At 44.7% G+C, this 16683-nt stretch overlaps 1 protein-coding gene across 1 annotated transcript; it reads left to right on the top strand.

Moving 5' to 3' along the window:
• Positions 1–2492: 2492 nt before the first annotated feature.
• Positions 2493–14415, top strand: Mrpl45 (mitochondrial ribosomal protein L45). Its single transcript, XM_032913472.1, has 8 exons — positions 2493–2665; positions 3502–3679; positions 4485–4602; positions 7705–7803; positions 9382–9430; positions 11508–11657; positions 13426–13599; positions 13804–14415. Exons 1-8 carry the CDS (start codon positions 2600–2602, stop codon positions 13888–13890), a joined length of 921 nt encoding a protein of 306 aa, XP_032769363.1. The 5' UTR covers positions 2493–2599; the 3' UTR covers positions 13891–14415.
• The last annotated feature ends 2268 nt before the right edge of the window (positions 14416–16683 follow it).

Genomic DNA, 16683 nt, shown 5'->3' with positions numbered 1-16683 from the left:
CAAAATGTCTGGATTATAGAGTGAAGAGCCCTCTGGGTGAGAGGAAGTCCAGCCCCAGGCCTAGAAGGTAGGGTATGCCAGTCATGCCTTATAACAGGTCAGGACTGAGGGATGCTGGGAGTTAGGAGCCTGCTGCTAACAAGGACTCCTATTCTTTAGGCTCAATTTGAAAGTTTCACTAGGAAAAAAATGGGTTCCAGGAACACCTTGAGTATTGAGAGAAATGGGAGAGAAAAGTCTGCTTCATAGGATTTCCTTTTCACTGTTGTTTAAGAGATTGTGTGTGTGTGTGTGTGTGTGTGTGTGTGTGTGTGCTTATCTGCATGTCTTTATGTATACTACCTGTGTGTAGTGCTCTCAGAGTCCAGCAGAGGGCATCAGATCCTCTAGAATTAGAGTTACAGGGCGATAGGAATCATCCTGTGGGTGCGGGGAACTGAACCTGTGTCCTCTGCAACAGCATCAAGGACTCCTAACCCTTGAGCCATCTCTTTAGCCTCTACTTTCTTTTCTTTCTTTGTTTTGTTTTGTTTTATTTGTTTGTTTCTGAGACAGGGTTTCTCTGTGTAGCCCTGGCTTCCTGGAACTCACAGGGATCCCTGCTTCTGCCTCCCGAATGCCGGGAGGGTTGTTGTTGTTTGTTTGTTTGTTTTTTAACAGCAAATGATTAATATGATAAAGACTTGATTTATCAGGTTTTTAAAAGTTAGGCTTAGCAGACTGGTGAGATGGCTCAGCGATTAAGAGCCCTGACTGCTCTTACAGAGGTCCTGAGTTCAATTCCCAGCAACCACATGGTGGCTCACAACCATCTGTAATGGGGTTGGATGCCCTCTTTGGACCTTTGGATATACATGCAGCAGAGCCACTCATACATTTAAAAAAAAAAAGAGCTAAGTTTAACCGTACACAGTACAACTAGTAACGTTGGCAACATTTGGGTACAGTTAGAAAATGTATGAACTGAAGAAAGAAAGAAAGAAAGAAAGAAAGAAAGAAAGAAAGAAAGAAAGGAAGGAAGAAAGAAAGAAAGAAAGAAAGGAAGAAATATAAGAAATATTTCTGTAGAAAACTCATCCTGGTGATAAACCATGGAGTGCTTCATATACTGGCCTGTCCTCCTTGTGCAGGGACTATGCTGGTCTCTGTGTTCCTCCAAAGTCTTTTTTTTTTTTTTTTTAAAGGAGTAACTTAACTTTCTTTCTTATTTATTTATTTATTTATTCATTTATTATATATAAGTACACTGTAGCTGTCTTCAGATACACCAGAAGAGGGCATCGGATCTCTTTACAGGTGGTTGTGAGCCACCATGTGGTTGCTGGGAATTGAACTCAGGACCTCTGGAAGAGCAGTCGGGTGCTCTTAACTACTGAGCCATCTCTCCAGCCCCCACATCCGTTGCTCTTACATCCTTAGCAGACAGCTGACAATTCCCCTTGGATTTACTGAGGTAGAAGACTAATACAGCTAGTATTCTCAAACAGCTAGTCAAAAGCAACAGAGATGGCCTACAATCCCTGTCAGAGTGAACGAAACCATAGTGAGTACCCTCATTTCATCCGATCTGATATGGAATTAGCTTGTGGTAGCTGATAAACTGAGCAGAGGTCAGGCAGAGACGAGTTAGGATGTGTGACCTAGTCTGTGTGGCTCCAGGACGATCGGATCCACATTGGGATTCTTTTGACCACTGACTGTGAAGCCATTTGGGAGTTGTTACACTCCATGGACCTGACTCTCAGTTCTGCTTGAGTTGTCTAAATTCGAATTACATATTTAGTCTCTTTGGCCCAACCGTATATGTAAAAGCAGGAATATTTGTTACTTGTGGTGAGGATGAGGTTGATATATGTAAAATGCTTAAATTGCCAGGTGCCTAGTAAACAAAGTTTTGAAATACCAGTTATTACCAAATTTGGTAAGTATTATTTTTGGAAATGAAATGATATGTTTTGGGAAATGACAGATTCCTGTCAACCCACACGTGCCTTTTGCTTTTCAGTAACCACAGCAGTTAATTTCCCTAACGGAACGGTAAGAAAGAATTTTCACGTAGAAAACTAGGTTAGAGGTTTAAGTAGTTATACTGCATTTTGAGGTCAAATACACACCCAGAAGCTATCATTTTCGCCCTAAATACCTCCAGGGAATTCCAAATAGTGAGAGAAAACAACTTATCTCAAAGGCCTCTGATTTCAGAGGGAAGCACTTTTTCATTTTTTTTTTTTTTTTAACCGAACGAAAGTAAATAAGGTGTAACAATGTGCAATGTGCTAAGTAACCAGGAATGCAGCACCCAGAGTCCCACAGAAAGCCTTCCGCGCAGGCGCAGCTGGCTCTCCACCCGAAACTGGCTGGCGCGTGACAGCCGTGCGGTTTACCCTACTTCCAAAGTAGTTTCATTGCGCACGCGCGAACCCATTGCGCGCGTGCCCGCACGCCCCTCCCCATGAAAGCGTGCGCGCGACTCACCTTTCGGCCGAGGGCGCGCGCCCTGGAAAATTCCACTCTTGAGCTCGCTCCACCCTATGCGCCTTTTCTCCGGCTGGGTGATCTGCGGCTCGACTGACATCCCGGCGGCCTTTGCGTGAGCAAAATGGCAGCCCCCATACCTCGGGGCTTGTCCTCCTTATCCAGGACTTTGGGATGGTGGTCACGGCAGGTGGGTAGGGATGAAGCAAATGAAATTTTAGGGACAGAAAGAGGAGGATAGAGTAGAGGGGAATAATCATCCTGTGGCCGTTGCTGAGTTTGGACGAGTCAGACTTCATTTGGGGAAGAATTTGAGGTGTATGTGAACCCCAAGTCTCAGTATACAGCCTAGACTGGGCCTTGGGAGATTTAAGTTTCTCAGCATTAAGCTTCTCCACATTAATTCTAGTCTCTGGCGAGAAGATGTTAAAAGGAAAGTAGTGGCTTGGAAGATGGACCCGCTTTTACGTTCTTCAAAGTTTTTCGGAAAGGATAGGGGTTTTGTCTTATCCTGGAGGGAAAAGGTCGCCTGGCTTCTTAAAAGTTTATTAGTCAGTTAGGAGCTAGAAGCCATTTGCTTCTGAAAAAGCAGATAGAAGTGTGGAGGAAATGCCCGGGAGATTTTGCTTAATGCTTGAGTAGTAGCATTCCACTCTTTTCAGAATTGGGTTAACAACTAAGGTTCACTATTAAATTAAACGTTCTTTGACGGTAGGAACTTTATTTTAATCATCTCTGCATTCTCTGCATACAGTGGTACTACAGAATGTATTAAAGAAAAGTTTTTAGTAAATGTTGACTGATGTTAATACAGGTTATTAATTGGCTTGTGGTAAAAGCCATCCTTAGCGTTTAAGTAGTAATACTGCTTTTCCATAATAGTTGTTTCATAACTTCAGAGGCATTCTTTGGGTATGTCATTTCTGTAAGACTTTGATACACTTAGCTCAAGATAGGTCTAGTCTTTCCAGATCACCAATATGCTAACCATTCATTCATTCATTCATTCATTTCTCTATCTTCCAGCCCATTCTGGTGACTCGGTCCACAGCTGTAGTTCCAGTAAAATCCAAAAGCCGTTTCAGACCACCGACTCGTGAACCCAGCTACAAAACAGAAAAGGAGTTTTTGGAATATGCCAGGAAAGCAGGATTGGTTATTCCACAGGAACGTTTGGAACGTCCTATACATTTGGCCTGTACAGGTAAGGAACAGTATTTCTGGGATGCTGACTCAATTCTCTACTGTCAGAAGTCTGGCATTTAGAATGCTTTAGACTCTTGATTGGCAGCATTAGATTAACCACAAAGAGGAGCTGGTGAGATGACTCAGTGGTTTAGAGCACTGACTGTTCTTCCAGAGGTTCTAAGTCCAATTCCTCATAGTGGCTCACAGCCATCTGTAATGGGATCCCATGCCCTCTATTTGGTGTGTCTGAAGACAGCTACAGTGTGTATTCATATAAATAAATATTTAAAAAAAAAATTAACCATTAAGTTTGGCTTTAATAATGATTTAATTTATATAATATTTCATAAAGTCAGTTTGTTTTGTTTTTTACAGTACTTGGGGTCAAATATCGAGCTAAACTACCACTGAGCTGTACCTCTGTTCTCCCTTCCTTTTTGCCTTTGAGATGGGTGGATCCTCCTGCACAAATAGTAGACTTGGGGCAGTTCCACTAGTCCTGCTCAGGAGGCCCTTTCCATCCTGGTTTTACAACTCCTAGAAAGGGTGAAGTTCCTCCAGTTTGTAGAAGTAAAAACAGACTCTAGGAGAAGTTAAATTACTCTTTCTTTTCTTCTTGTTTTTTTCTTCCTTTTTTTCTCAACATAACAAAAGATGTCCCAATAGTGCAACACTTAGTTCCTGGTACTTACACAAGTTTGACAACGTTTCCTCTGTGTGCAAGTCTGTTTGATTAGTCCACTTGATGCCCCGTTTTATCTGACCGCAAGGTGATGTTGTCTCAGTCTTTCAACGGTTTCTTAATTTTCTTCTCTCCTCAGCTGGTATATTTGATCCCTATGTTCCGCCGGAGGGGGATGCTCGAATGTCATCTCTTTCAAAGGAAGGACTGACACAGAGAACTGAGCGATTAAGAAAGAATGTGGCATCACAGTTGGCGTAGGTGTCCGAGACAACTAGGCCTCGATATTCTGGGCTCAGAAGAACATGTGATATTTGATTCTTGTTGTGTTATATGGTATATCATATTGATTTTTCTCTCTATTTTTATGTGTTTTGCCTTCATGTAAGCTTAACACATGTGTGCAGTGCCTGTGGAGGTCAAAAGAAGGCATTCGATTTCTTATGCTGGAGTTACAAGTGTTTTTGAGCTGTTATATAGGTGCTGGGAACCAAACCCTATAGTAGAGTCAAGGTCTTGCTATGTAGTTCAGGCTGGCCTTGAACTTAGCAATGTTCTTTTTTTTTTTTTGGTTCTTTTTTTTCGGAGCTGGGGACTGAACCCAGGGCCTTGCGCTTCCTAGGCAAGGGCTCTACCACTGAGCTAAATCACCAATCCCTTTTTTTTTTTTTTTTTTAAAGATTTATTTATTCTATATAAGTGCATTGTAGCTGTCTTCAGACAGACCAGTAGAGGGCATCAGATCTTACTACAGATGGTTGCAAGCCATGTGGTTGAACTCAGGACCTCTGGAAGAGCAGTCAGTGCTCTTAACCACTGAGCAATATGTACCCTTGGCAGGGGGTTGGGGATTTAGCTCAGTGGTAGAGCGCTTGCCTAGCAAACGCAAGGCCCTGGGTTCGGTCCCCAGCTCCGGAAAAAAAAAAAAGAGTATGTAACCAAGCTGGGCTACTACATTGAGTTTTAGTGTCAGACCAATCTTACATTCTTAGAATCAGTTCCATTTGGTTCTGATTCTCCACATTTCTTTTTTTTGGTTCTTTTTTTCGGAGCTGGGGACCGAACCCCAGGGCCTTGCGCTTCCTAGGCAAGCGCTCTACCACTGAGCTAAATCCCCAACCCCGATTCTCCACATTTCAATCTATTGCCAATTGGATTCTGTCCGTTGATTCTGTCTGTTGACGTTATTATAAATATGCAAGTGCTCCTGACAGCCAGGCCGTACAGTTCATCATGTTTGCTTTTCTCTCCCTGCATTTTCTGTTGTTGTTGTTGTTGTTGTTGTTGTTGTTGTTGTTGTTCTAGACTGAGTTTCTCTATGTAGACCTGGCTGTTCTGGAACTCACAATGTAGACCAGGCTAACCTCAAATTCACAAGAGATCTGCCTGCTTCTGCCTGCCCAGTTTTGAAGGCATAAGCCCCCAGCTCTTTTATTTTCTTTCTTTCTTTTTGTTTTTTCTTTTTTTTAAGTAGTTGCTTCTTAAAAGCTCTCTGTTCTGATTCTTTACCTGGTTTTGAGTCTGCTCTTTTTAGTACTCCAGAACTAGGACTTTACATGTGTTGGACATGTGCTTTACTCTCAAGCTGAACCTCTAGCCCCCAACCCTGGTATTTATAAGATCTTCTTTTTTCTTTTTTAAATAAAGTGGGTTTTTGTTGTTGTTTAAAGACTTACTAATTTTTATTTATATGAGTGCACTGTAGCTGTCTTCAGACACACCAGAAGAGGGCATCAGATCTCACTACAGATGGTTGTGAGCCATCTGGGAATTGAACTCAGGACCTCTGGAAGAGCAGTCAGTGCTCTTAACCGCTGGGCCATCTCTCCAGCCTAGGTGTTTTCTTTAATCCTAAAATTTTACTGTTTTTTTTTTTTTTTTTTCCGGAGCTGGGGACCGAACCCAGGGCCTTGGCGCTTGCTGGGCAAGCGCTTTACCACTGAGCTAAATCCCCAACCCTTTACTGTTTTCTTTAAGGTTTACTTTAAATTATGTCTGTGTTTGTAGGTGGGTGTGTGCAGCTGCTTGCAGACATCTGAGGCCACAGTGTTGGATCCTCTGGAGCTGCAGTTAGTGGCACTTATAACTGGCCTGATAAAGGTTTTGGGAACCAACCAGGTCCTCTGCAATAGCACTCTGTTCCCTTAGCCTCTGAATCACCGCTTCAGACCAAAGAAAACGTGATCTTTTTTTGTATCTTACTATATAGCTTTGACTGTCTGGGAAGTCATAAGTACATATATCCACCTGCCCCTTCTCCCCCCCCCCTTTTTTTTTTCCTTTTTTCTTTTCCCTTTTTGAGACAGGGTTTCTTTTTGTAGCCCTTGCTGTCGTGGAACTCAAACATCTGCCTGCCTCTGCCTCCAGAGTGCTGAGATTAAAGGCTTATGCTACCAGATCCCTGCTGCCTCCCCTCTTCTAGGCACTACCCATGCACCACCAAACCGTGACCTGCTTGCTCTTTCTTTCTTTTATTTTCTTTTATTCTATGTATGTGAGTTACACTGTCACTATCCTCAGACACACCAGAAGAGGGCATCAGATCCCATTACAGATGGTTGTGAGCCACCATGTGGTTGCTGGGATTTGAACTCAGGACCTCTGGAAGAGCAGTCAGTGCTCTTAACCGCTGAGCCATCTCTCCAGCCCCTGCTTGCACTTTCTGAACATTTGATGAGAAAGAATTCAATTTACAGTCTAGACACATTCAAGCGGTAATTATTAAATGGGAAGATGGACATGGGGGATTAATGTGAACTTTGAGTTATGGAGATCATATGAAGATTTCATAATTTAATTGCTGTTTATTTATTTATTTAATGTAAGTGTACTTGCCAGCTCCTCCCACAGCACAAATGATGGAGGTCAGGACAACCTGTGGGAGTCAGTCTTTTCCTTCTACCTTGTCAGTTCCTAAGAATGAACTCAGGGGGGATTTAGCTCAGTGGTAGAGCGCTTACCTAGGAAGCGCAAGGCCCTGGGTTGGGTCCCCAGCTCCTGAAAAAAAAAAGAACCAAAAAAAAAAAAAAAAAAAGAGATGAAGAGGAAAACCAAGGGCTCTGATTTTTTTGGGCTGGAGAAATGGCTCAGCGGTTAAAAGCACCCGATTGCTCTTCCCGAAGTCATGAATTCAATTCCCAACAACCACATGGTGGCAAAAAACCACCTGTAAGGAGATCCGATGCCCCTCTTCCGTGTATCTGAAGACAGCTACAGTGTACTATATATAATTAATAAATAAATCTTAAAAAAAAAAAAAAAAAAAAAAAGAATGAACTCAGGTCGTATGGGTTGGTGGTAAGTACCTTTCTCTGCTGTGACGTAACCTTAATGATGGTTTTCTTGCTTTAATTTTACAGAATTCGAAAGATAAAGGAATTTGACGCTAATTTTAAAACCAAAGACTTCCCTGAAAAAGCTAAGGATATTTTTATCGAAGCTCACCTTTGTCTAAACAAGTAAGTGGATGCCCTATCCTGTGCGTACCCACTCTCTTCCGCTGCTGTTCTAGACACATCCCCTCCCCGCTTTGTCTTCAGCCAATGATTCTAGAACGTCCTAATGTGAGAAGTAGTAACTGAAGATGGCTTTTCTTTTCTCCCTGCTTTTCCACTAGTTTTTGTCGATATTGTTTGAGGCGAGGTTTCTCTGTGTAGCCCTGGCTGTCCTGGCTGTCTGTATGTAGACCAGGCTAGCCTCAAACTCACAACATTCACTTGCCTCTGCCTTCCCACCGCTAGGACTAAATGTATATGCCACTGTGAGGGGCTCATTTTTACTTTTAGGAAGAGGATCTCATGATGTGTCCCAACCTTTCCTTGAACTTATTATTATTTCTACAGTTTTAAATTTTTTTTAAAGATTTATTTATTTAATGTCACACTCTTCAGACACACCAGAGGAGGGCCTTGGATCTCATTACAGATGGTTGTGAGCCACCATGTGGTTGCTGGGAATTGAACTCAGGACCTCTGGAAGAGCAGCCAGTGCACTTAACCACTGAGCCACCTCTCTGACCCCCCAGGACCTTTTTTTTTTTTTTTTTTTTTTTTTTTTTTGGTTTTTTTTCGAGCTGGGGACCGAACCCAGGGCCTTTGCGCTTCCCTGAGGCAAGCGCTACCACTGAGCTAAATCCTCAACCCTCCCGCCCCCAGGATTTTTTTAAATTTAAAAAAAAATTTTTATTTGAGACAGGTGTTTTTTTCTGTGTAGCCTTGACTGTTCTGTACACCAGGTTAGTCTTGAACTCAGAGATTAAATCACCTTTTTTTAAAGCGTGTGCCACCACCATTTTCTTTTTTTTTTTTTTGGTTCTTTTTTCCCGAGCTGGGGACCTAACCCAGGGCCTTGGCGCTTCAGGCAAGCGCCTACCACTGAGCTAAATCCCCAACCCCAACCACCACCATTTTCAAAAAAAGTTTTCTCTCATTATACTTTGTTTGTGTATATGTGACACAGATGACACATGTGTAGATGTCAGAGGACAATTTAAGGGGTCAGTTTTGATTTTTTGTTTTTTTTTTTTTTTAAGAATTATTTCTTTCTTTATTTTATGTATATGAGTACACTGTAGCTGTCTTCAGACACACCAGAAGAGGGCATCAGATCTCATTACAGATGGTTGTGAGCCACCATGTGGTTGCTGGGATTGAACTCAGGACCTCTGGAAGAGCAGTCAGTACCCTTAACCGCTGAGCCATCTCTCCAGCACCCTAGATAGTGCTCTTAACTGTGGAGCCATGTCTCCTGCCCCTGAAGGGTCCGTTCTTTTCATGTGGGTTCTGGGGATTGAACTCCGCTTGCAGGCTTGGTGGCAGGCTCCTTTACCCACCGAGCCTTTTTTTTTTTTTTTTTTTTTTTTTTTTTTCGGAGCTGAGGACCGAACCCAGGGCCTTGTGCTTCCTAGGCAAGCACTCTACCACTGAGCTAAATCCCCAACCCCCCACCGAGCCTTCTTTTCAGCCCATTTTCAGGTTTCATAGAAGGTACCATAAAAGTAGGAATCCATGGTGAATCTCTCTCTCTCTCTCTTCTAGCTCAGACCATGACCGGCTTCATACCTTGGTAACTGAGCACTGTTTTCCAGTAAGTTTCACCTTAAAAAGATGGGATGGCTGAGCAGATAAATTCTAGACACTGCTGCTGGGCTCCCTTTTGTTGCTGTTTTTTCCTCTTTCTTTTTCTCTCTTTTTTTGGGGATGGAGAGGGGGTCAGGGTCTTTGTAGTTCAGGTACCAATTCATAGTCCTCCTGCCTCAGCCTCCCTGGAGCTAGGATTACATGTATGTGCCACTACCCAGGCTTTGGAAGGGAAGTCTTTTATTTTCTTTCTTTCTTCCTTTATTTTTTTAAAATATCTTTTTCTTTGTAATTAATCAATTAATAAGAAAGATTTATTTATTTCTGTATGAGTACACTGTCACTACCTTAGATACACCAGAAGAGGGTACCAGATCCCATTACAGATGATTGTGAGCCACCATGTGGTTGCTGGATTTGAACTCAGGACCTCTGGAAGAGCAGTCAGAGCTCTTAACCACTGAGCCATCTCTCCAGCCTTATTTATTTATTTATTTATTTATTTATTTATCGATCTATCTTTATTTTTAATGTGCATTGGTGTTTTGCCTGCATGTATGTCTGTGGAAAGGTGCTGGATCCCCTGTAACAGGAGTTACAGGCAGTTGTGAGCTGCCATGTAGATGCTAGGAATTGAACCCAGGTCCTCAAGAAGAGCCCATGCTGTTAACTGCTGAACGATCTCTCCAACCAAAATTCTTTACTTTCTTTCAGCTGAATCCTGATGATTTGGTGCAGATTCTGGTGAGGGCCATAGCAAATATGGAAAGAGAAAGCCCCTCGGTGGGCAGTGACAAACCACAGGGTGTAGATCCTCAGGGTGGGATTTAGCTCTGTGAGACCCTGCTTCATATGTCTACCCTGTGGTAAAGGTTTTTTTTGTTTTGTTTTGTTTTGTTTTGTTTTGTTTTGTTTTGGTTCTTTTTTTGGAGCTGGGGACCGAACCCAGGACCTTGCGCTTCCTAGGCAAGCACTCTACCACTGAGCTAAATCCCCAACCCCGTGGTAAAGGTTTTAACCAAAATCCACAAGGCTTATATTACATAGTGGCAGAGGTGCCGGGTACTTTGAGGAACCCCAAAGAATGGAGGCCCTGTAGTTCAGCTGGAGCTTCTAGAATAAGAACTTCACTCCCTACAAACTCAGCTTGTGTGTCTGTCAGTCTCCCCAGGGACAAGTGTGCCTCGCGTGTCGTAGCTCTGACAGCTCTGGAAAACACTCCCTTTCACTGCTGAAATGTGAGGGGGTAAAATGAAAACAAAAGAGAGAAACCATATGTACTGTCAGTGGAAGTACATGCGGCAATTAGCAGGTTATGGAAGCGTGTAGGAGGAAGTGGTGCGAGGAGTAGGGTGGTGTGGAGGGGGTTTTCAGTGACGTGGAGAGCCATCCTCCTGGATGTGGGCGGATCTCGAATAGTATCTTAATAAGAATGTAGTTGAGAGGCAGGCATGCTCAGTAACTTGGTCACAACCTGGGGACATGGGCTAGGGATGTCTGAGATGCTTTTCCAGAAGACAGAGTTCAGGTCCCAGCACCCAAGCCAGGTGGCTCACAATGCCCTGTAGGTCCAGCCTCAGGGGACCCCACACCATAGTGTCTGTGGGAACTTAGATACATGTAGCACACACTCAACACACACATAAACTTAAAAACAATTAGAGAGGTTGGAAACACACTGAGGTGTCTCAGTGGTTAAAAGCATTAGCTGTTCCAGAGGTCTCAGATTCAGTTCCCAGCACCCACTTGGCAGTTCACAGCTGGAGTTTCAGGGCCTCCAACACCCTCTTCTGACTTCCATGTACCTGATACTCAGACATATGTGCAAGCAAAACATCTATGTGCATAAAAAAGTAAATAAAAAAAGCACACAGAAACTTGGGCAGCTCTCTGGCTTTCATCTATATTTCTATGCTTGGAAGAGTGAGTCAGTGGGCCTGCTGGTCACAGACTGAGTCCCTGGCTCTGCCCCATTCCCACCTAACATGGGGAGGAAGAATGGAGGCATTTCCTGTTGATTGCAGTGTTGCAGATGGAGTGCCTCCCGGTAGGGAACCCCAGTGAACTCTTCTCTTCTTCCTCAGGACATGGTCTGGGAGCTCAAGTACAAGGCTGTGCGCTGGAGCTTTGTGGAGTCTCTAGAGCCAGCCCAAGTGGTTCATGTCCGTTCTTCAGGTCTGGTGAACCAGAGCAACATGTACGGCCAGGTCACCGTGCGCCTGCACACTCGGCAGGTAGAGTCACTGCTGTTCACTCAGCCTTCTTTCCTCCATGTTAAGCACAGACAACCTCAGAGACACCAGAACGCATCAGTGTTGCTCTAAGCAATGTAATCTCAGGCTTCCTCTCGGATAGTGTGATCAAAAGCAAACCAAGGTTGGAATTCTCTACTTCCTTCCTGTCTGTGTGTATGCTCTGGTTCCTGGCCTGTCTGTAGTCTGGTTCTTTCTTTCCTTTTTCTAAATATATGTCAGGCATAGTGATTTTAATTTATTTTATGATGTGAGTACACTGTAGCTGTCTTCAGACACACCAGACGAAGGCATTGGATCCCATTACAGATGGCTATGAGCCACCATGTGGTTGCTGGGAATTGAACTCAGGACCTCTGGAAGAGCAGTTAGTGCTCTTAACCACTGAGCCATCTCTCTAGCCCGAGTCTATTTCTTGAATGGGTCTGCCTCCTGCATGCCCTCTGATGTCTGACTGCCACCGCGTCTGCCCCTGACACAGGCTCTACTCTACTTATTGAATAACACAGAAAACACTATAGAAAGGAGATGGAGTCTTGAGAGAAATCCTTAACAGAGTTTTACCAGGGAATGAACTTTGCTGATTCTAACTGACCGTGCAGCACTGGGAAAGGTAAAGGGTCGTGCAGACGTGTCGCAGGGTTCCTTCCGGCATTTCCGGGTATTTGTTGTGTAGGGTTGCTTTCAGCGAGTCTTCACCACGGCACACATGTGTACAGGATTCTAGAGCAGGGACGAGGAAGGGTATGTAAGTAGGTGTTAGCCTCAGGTGTAAAGCAGATTACATGGGAGTCCAAGGCATGAATTACATTCTTTTTTTTTTTTTTTTTTTTTTTTTTTTATTAACTTGAGTATTTCTTATATACATTTCGAAAGTGTTATTCCCTTTCCCGGTTTCGGGCAAACATCCCCCCCCTCCCTTCCTTATGGGTGTTCCCCTCCCACCCCTCCCCCCATTGCCGCCCTCCCCCCAACAGTCTAGTTCACTAGGGGTTTACATTCTTCTCTTAAAGGCTGGTGAGACTTAAGCAGGCTGAGGACACAGTAGGACAGCAGGCTAAGGTGTAAGTGAACTCAGCGGTATTAAGTTGGCCAGGGGTCCAGCAGAAACCTTCCGTCTCTGAACGCAAGAGAAATGTTCATTGACTTGTGTCACTTCGGTTCTCAGGTGGGGCATCTGTCTCTGGACTCTTCAGTTCATGGCTGTTTGTTTCTCCTGGTTCTGGGGGTTGAACCCAGAACCTTGTGCATGTTAGGGACATGCTCCACCCCTTGTCCCAGGGCTGTAGGTTCTCAGGAAAAGTTTGCCATGGTCTTCTTACCATTGCTAAGTGTTCTCTACGTTGGGATTTAGCTCAGCGGTAGAGCACTTGCCTAGTGAGCGCAAGGCCCTGGGTTCAGTCCCCAGCTCCGGAAAAAAAAAAAAAAAAAAAAAAAAGAAAAAGTGTTCTCGCGCAAGGCCCTGGGTTCGGTCCCCAGCTCCGAAAAAAAGAACCAAAAAAAAAAAAAAAGAAAAAGTGTTCTCTCCACTAGGATGTGGTGTGAGGGTTTTTACTCTTGTTGTTGGTCCCGCACTCTTCCCCACCCATCAGAGAACCTTGAGGAGCAAAATGTCAGCAACTGATTAGTTCCAAATTCAGAATCTTAAATAATTTTAATTTTCTTTAATTTAAATTTTTTTGTTAAGATTATTTCAAAAACAATTGTAAGACAAATCCTCTGACAGGCCAGATTTTATTCATCTTTGCAGACGTTGGCCATTTATGATCGGTTTGGCAGATTGATGTATGGGCAGGAAGATGTGCCCAAGGACGTCCTGGAATATGTGGTGTTTGAAAGGCACTTGATGAACCCGTATGGGAGCTGGAGAATGCATGCCAAGATTGTGCCCCCGTGGGCACCCCCTAAGCAACCAATCCTCAAGGTAAGGTGCTTGCAGGCTCTAAGCAAACAGAGCTGTATGTAGATAGCCTTGTGCTCCCTTCTTGGGCTCCACCTAGTGGCGAGATGGAATGGTGCGACTCTGAGGAAGGGGAACTTTCCCTGGATGCTGATGAGGGAGGAAGACACTCTGGGTAAACAATAGGGGTGGTTGGTAGGTAACTTCAGTTCCTCCTGTTCTTTTCAGACCTTGATGATTCCTGGTCCTCAGCTGAAACCGTGGGAGGAGTACGAAGAGACACAAGGGGCGGCCCATAAGCCTCAGCTAACCTGATGGCGTGAATGACTCCTGAGGAGCCTGGCAGAGGTGGCGCACACCTTTAGTCCCAGCACTCGGAAGACTGAGGCAGGTGGATCTCTGTGAGTTCAAGGGCAGCCTGGTCTACAGAACAAGTTGCAGGGCAGCCTGAGCTACACAGAGAACCCTGTCTCAGAAAAAAAACAAAAGAAAAAAATTAAAAAAAGACTTCTGAGAGGTGCTCAGGGGGTGGGGCTGCAAACTCACCTCCTCCTGGAAGGCTTCCCCTGCCTCCCCTGCCCTGCCCTGCCTGGGTCAGCAACCCAACCCCTTTCAGTCATGGCTGATGTGTGGCCCAGGTGGGCGCTGGGCAGCCATGCAGCAGCATCTTTTTACAGCCACGTTTAGCTTCTGAGGGGAAATGAGAAGCATCAGGAGGGAGAGCAGATGTGGCACTGGGCTTTCCCTGCAGGCACTGTGGGATCAGACAGCAGCTTGCTTTTTTCTAACCATAGGCCAGGTCAGCATTTGGAATAAAATACTGTCAAAGAGTTGAATAAACTGTGCGTCCTGTGCATTTCCCCTGGTTCAGACTGGGAACGGGGCAGTTCTGTGACGTCTGTCAGGCGTGGGAAATGTCTGTCAGGCATGTAGTTATGAGTGATGTGGCTTCCAGGAACTCTAGACAGGAAGAATTCCGAGTGTCTACAAACTAGAGCATCCTGCTTCAGTCCTGCCACTCAGGAAGTTGGGGAAAGGGGAGGATCAGAAGCTTAATGTCATCCTTGGCTACACACAATTCAAAGTCAGTCTGGGCCACCTAGATCCTGTCTCAAATGAACAGCAACAAAAATAGGGTGCTACTTAATTTTATATGCATGAGTGTTCTGTCTGCATGTATGTGAGTGTTCTGTCTGCATGTATATGAGTGTTCTGTCTGCATGTATATGAGTGTTCTGTCTGCATGTATATACCACATGCATGGCTGGTGTCTTGGAGGTCCAAAGAGGGTGTCAGATCCCCTGGAACTTGAGTTATGTATGGTTGTGAACCACCAAGTAGGTGCTAGGAACTGGATCTGTGTCTTCTGCAAGAGCAACAGGTATTCTTTTTTCTTTTTTTAAGATTTATTTTATGTCCGTGAGTACACTCTCACTGTTTTCAAACACACCAGAAGAGGGTCCCATTATGGTTGTGAGCCATCATGTGGTTGCCGGGAATTATTGTTTTAGGACCTGTGGAAGAGCAGCCAATGCTCTTAACCACTGAGCCATCTCAGAGCACTGGGTGGCTCTAGGACGTTCAGAAGGCTGCAGGGACAAGGCAGGGTTGGCACTTAGGGGAACTTTCTTATACCTCACAAAGATGCTGGCTATGCCTTCTATCCCAGGACTGGGGAGACAACTGCCCCGGAGTCAAGCCAGTGTGCAGTGCGGCAGCCTCGACATTATTCCGCTGCTTGGAGAAGGGGGTGGGGCTTTGATGCTCAACGTCCTGGGATATCTGAGCATGACAAGGGGAATCTGATTTTTCCAGCCACAGGTTTGGTTCCTAGTGCTTTTGAGTTCCACAACCCAGGGAGTTCTTGCTTAAAGACAGGGCCTGCTGGAAATAGAGCTTACTAGGCAGAGTGCTTGCTTCGTATGTCTGAGGCTCTGGGTTCAACAAACAACACAGGGAAATGAGAGCTCGATTGTCATGCTTAATTTTTCTCCAGACTAAAATTTTCTTTGTCACTTCAGGTCAGAGTTAAATCTGTCTAGAGTAGGGTAAAAGAAGCTGGAATTGGGTCAGAAATAAGTAGCCTGCATTTCTCCAAACCTGCCCTCTCAGCAAAGCTGCAAAAAGGGGAAGCCTTACTAGGGGGTGTTATCATTTATTTATCAATGTTATTATTTATTTAGTGCTATTATTTATCAATTATTTATTCATTATGTATGCAGGAGTGTTTGAGTGTGAATGTGTGTGCGTGATACAGCCTTCAGACGGAGGTCAGAGGATGAATTTTGCCTTCCTGTGTGGATTCTGGGAGTTGAATTTTTTGTCAAGTTTGCACTACCAACAGTGTTGCCCATTGAGCCACCTCCCTAGCCCAAGCCTGGTGGTTTCATAGCCGCTCGTGTGCGTAGACTGAGGAAACAGACAGGTATGTGCTTAGGGATGAGACCTGGTGGGCCAATCTCACGCTGTTTAGTCTCAACCGTCCGGGCTAAAAATGCCCACCATTTTGCAGCACTGCTGTCCCGGTGGGGCTCGGACACATCCTATTTGCCTGAGCCCTGGATTAAGGCAAAGTAAGAAGTGCTTTAAGCTGGATTCATAACTGGGGAGTGAGAAGGAAGGGAGATAATCCCAGCAGGGAAGAGGAGCAGAGGAACAAAAGAACTCACCCAGTAGGCCAGTGTTTAACATCGGCTTCCCTTGCATTTATGAAAAACGGCGATTCAGATAAACTGTGTCATCCCATGGCCGTGGATCTGACTCGGGGTCACTAGATTATCCTAAATCTCTGCTAAGCAACAGCTGCCACCAGGAAGCCAGAGGATAAGTGCAATTTCATTTCCTCTGGGACCAAATCCAGCCGAGCAAATGGCCCCAGGTGTGAGGGGTTGGCTTGGAGAGCAAGGCAGAGAGCATCCGTCAGCACAGGCAGAGAATAAGCCCGACCACCCCACCCCAAGTCCTGTCGAGCACAGGGTGGCTTTGGAGCAAGGCACTGTTCTGTCTGCTGTCCCTCTGTTGACAAAGAAAACCAGCAGTATGAATAAGCCGGAGCCGACTGCAGGAGCTGAGAACAAGCACTCTTTATTATTTTTCTGGCTGGCTATT

Source organism: Rattus rattus, chromosome 9, assembly GCF_011064425.1.
Source record: "Rattus rattus isolate New Zealand chromosome 9, Rrattus_CSIRO_v1, whole genome shotgun sequence".
Classification (NCBI taxonomy): Eukaryota; Metazoa; Chordata; class Mammalia; order Rodentia; family Muridae; genus Rattus; species Rattus rattus.
This window is presented reverse-complemented; position numbering and strand designations above follow the sequence as displayed.

Excerpts from the sequence above, each read along its gene's own strand:
- Mrpl45 (XM_032913472.1), top strand. The coding sequence starts at position 2,600 with ATGGCAGCCCCCATACCTCGGGGCTTGTCCTCCTTATCCAGGACTTTG. Across the intron at positions 11,658-13,425 it reads TGCGCCTGCACACTCGGCAG|ACGTTGGCCATTTATGATCG; the intron begins GTAGAGTCACTG and ends TCATCTTTGCAG. Across the intron at positions 13,600-13,803 it reads CTAAGCAACCAATCCTCAAG|ACCTTGATGATTCCTGGTCC; the intron begins GTAAGGTGCTTG and ends TGTTCTTTTCAG.